The 3,322-nt window shown below is 40.7% G+C and overlaps 1 protein-coding gene across 1 annotated transcript in view; it reads right to left on the minus strand.

Annotated features, from left to right (window-relative positions):
- Positions 1-3,201, minus strand: part of LOC101860970 (proline-rich antigen) — a 4,496-nt gene extending 1,295 nt beyond the window's left edge. Inside the window, exon 1 of the mRNA XM_005095874.3 lies at positions 2,965-3,201. Coding sequence (XP_005095931.2) covers positions 2,965-3,121 — 157 coding nt within the window. The 5' untranslated portion in view covers positions 3,122-3,201. The remainder of the gene's footprint in view (positions 1-2,964) is intronic.
- Between the last annotated feature and the right edge of the window lie 121 nt (positions 3,202-3,322).

Consider the following 3,322-nt stretch of genomic DNA (forward strand, 5'->3'; position numbering starts at 1 on the left):
GCACCCCCCCCCCACCAAACCGCCCCTTTTTCCATATCCTTGGATTATTATTCTCCAGCTCTCCACGACCGACGATCATGTGAAACATTATATCCAGAATCTAGATATCTGAATGAAACTTTTTTTTTAAATTGCAAATTACCTTCGGAATTAGTACCGGAACCGGGTTGGCTACCTCAATTTTCTGTGTATTTTAAAAACTTTTGTACATTGGTTTATATTTGTTAATGAAACTGGTTTGTTCCTAAATGGAAAGAGTTGTCAGAGTAGCTTACTAAAAATAACTGAAATTTCATGATCTCTTGTTCTTTTACTTACTGAAGGAGAAATTAAATAGATTTGTTCCTACTAGTATAGGGGTGTAAGATTGAATGTGCCACCCTTTTTTATTTTACCCCCTTCCTCCCCTCGTTTATTAATGTTGGACCACTTGTCCAATCCTCCCGTTTATTCCTAACACCCCCCACCCCCTCCCCTTTATTTTTATTCGATCCCTCAGAGTAGCTACGAGATATCGTCCGAGAGATGTGTGAGTCGTCGTGGTGAAATCAGGCGCTCGTCATAATAACGACATTGAAGAAACTGTCATTTTCAGCAAATTTTTTTTCTCCATTTTTTTAAAATCAAACTTTTGTTATTTGGCTCTACATTTTGAAGGTTCATTCAAAAGATCACATTTTTGTGTGGATTCTACTGGAAAAGCGTTGATTAAAAGCCGAAAAATGTAAATATTTTCAGTTTTCAAGTCATCACCATCTATGGAATTCACCAAACTTTGGTGGCATATCTGAGGAAAAGCCCCAACTGGACCAACGACCTGCCACCGAGCCCAACGAGGGGACACATTGCTCAAATGTCCAGAGCTGTGCTAGGGGGCTCCCGTGGCCTAGAGTTTAAGGTGTTCGCCTCTCATTTAAAGGTCCTGGGTTCATATCCCGACAGCAACGGAAAAAAATGTCTTCTCTAAAATTATCTACTTTCACCTCCTTTCTCGCTCCCACCTAATCTTCTGTCGTCTGTTTTCGTCTCCAATTTGGGGGGAGGGGGTGGGGGAGCAGAAAGTGGAGACGAACGCAGACGACAGAACATTGCAAGAGAGCAGGAAAGGAGGTGAAAAAAGACATTTTAGAGAAAACAATGTCCATTGCTATCCGGATTCGAACCCTTGACCTATTGAATAACAGGCAAACACCTTAACCTCTAGGCCATGAGAGCCCCTTGAGGCATTTCGTCACCTGATAGGTTTCGACCCCTGTAGAAAGGACAGTGTATCTATAGTGTGGTCAAAAATTCGTGGGGAATCGTATTGTCAAATATCTCCTCAACTATCGAAAACAGGTTCAACAATTTTTGCGCAATAACGTGTTTCAATTTGTCTTAACAGATCTACATTTTTGTAAACACCTGCAAGCTGTATTCAATAAAATACTAATAAAAAATCAAAGTGGGTGGTTTCTACAGATTTTTTAATGTTTACAGCTGGGGCAATATTGCTTTTAATAGCAAGCGCGTCATGTTTTTCTAATCGGGACATTATGCTTATTGAACGCATGTTTTGTGAACCATTACATCTAGTGCAAAAAATATGTTCGCTATAAAAATATATTCTTGTAACAAATATTTTGCAACTTAAAATTGTCATTGATGAGCTGTGACGTAGGCCATATGCGTAATCAAAAAGTGTGTGAGAAGCGGGAAGTGCAGTGAACAATACCATTTTACATGTGACAGAGATTTCATCTCAAGTATTTTATATAAATTTATTAACACATTTTTTTTTTAATCTAGCCCCAATTTTTCTAGGAAAATATGATTTAGTAAAGACAAATTGATACAAACTGCCAAGCAAAGTATGGATGACATTGATTCACCCAGTGGCGGTGGGTAGTGAAGGGATTATGGGCTTGAGCCCCTCCCCTCCCCCAACTCTGTCCATTAGTTAATAAAAGTCTCTTAAATAACGAAATAAGCAGTTGAAACCGTTATGATTGCTCACGATAAACACACAGTTATCAGCTTGGCGGCTTGCCCGTTTATCCACTCACTGTTGTCACCGCTTACAACTATAGTAACCTAACAGCCAATCAAATGTCGTTAGTGCTCAGAAAGAATAAGCCGGTTCCCACGCCCGACTTTAATTAAACTCTTCTGGTAAAAAGGCAGAAGACTTTTTAAAAAACAACACTGCACAGAGGGCTCACGCTCTCCCAGCCCTGACAATGAGGTGAAAGTGTACGACACACTTTCCCCCAGTGACACAGTTACCTATGCGCCCATTGGGCCTTTGTTAGGCGCGTTCTATTTTCCGTAACAACACGACCCAATCCACCTCATAGACGGTATGTGTTTGGAGTGCTGTGTGTTTGTGCCGCTGAGATTTAACAGTTATTAATTACATCAAACCACTTTTGAGGCAACTTTTTCTTCAGATAAAAACTAATTAGAGAAACTTGGAGGTGAAACGGCTTCGTCCTCACCGTCCAGAAGAATTTAACGTAGAACAAAGAGATGGCAGACAAAGGCGACTCTTCTCGTTTGAATGGTTCTAAAAATGACGTAGCTCGCAGAGAGTATAGAAAAATCACCACTGTTTTGTTCTTACTGCTTGCTTTTCGGTGGTAAAAAAGTGGAAGAAACCTAAGCCCCACCCAAATCTTGGTCCACCCACCGCCTTCACCCATTCAAGAGACATTTGAGGATAAGTAGCTCCACGAGGGGGTTGTTTCTTTAAAAGCAGATGTGCAAAAATGTAATGGTGCACCTTATTACGAGCGTATGGTACCGATGTTTCAGATATGACACTTGATAATGATGAAAGCCAACAAAATAAAAAACACACACACACACACACACACACACACACACACACACACACACACACACACACACACACACACACACACACACAAAACAGACTTTTAAATATAATTTTAAAAATAAATCGAAAAAACAATATGGACTCACCAGGCATAACAGTCGCGGGCACGGGTGCGTGACGTATCTGTCTGGTCTTTTTCGCCTGCTGCTGCTTTATGCACAGGACGATGAAAGCGACGGTGGTTATGAAGAAGATGCAGACGAAGACAATGCCGGCGATCATAGACACGCTGGAATGTTCCATAAGATATCATACAGTGAGACGGTTTTGGGGAGGGCACATACAGAGAGGTGTCTGAAATTGTGTTCATGTCTGTCTTTCTCTCCCGATCTCTTTCTTTCTTTCTTTCTTTCTTTCTGTCTTTCGTTCTTTCTCTCTCTTATTTTCTTTCTTTCTTTTTTTCTGTCTTTCTCTCTCTCTCTTTCTCTCTCTCTCTCTCTCTCT

This window comes from Aplysia californica, unplaced genomic scaffold (assembly GCF_000002075.1).
Source record: "Aplysia californica isolate F4 #8 unplaced genomic scaffold, AplCal3.0 scaffold00116, whole genome shotgun sequence".
Lineage (NCBI taxonomy): Eukaryota > Metazoa > Mollusca > Gastropoda > Aplysiida > Aplysiidae > Aplysia > Aplysia californica.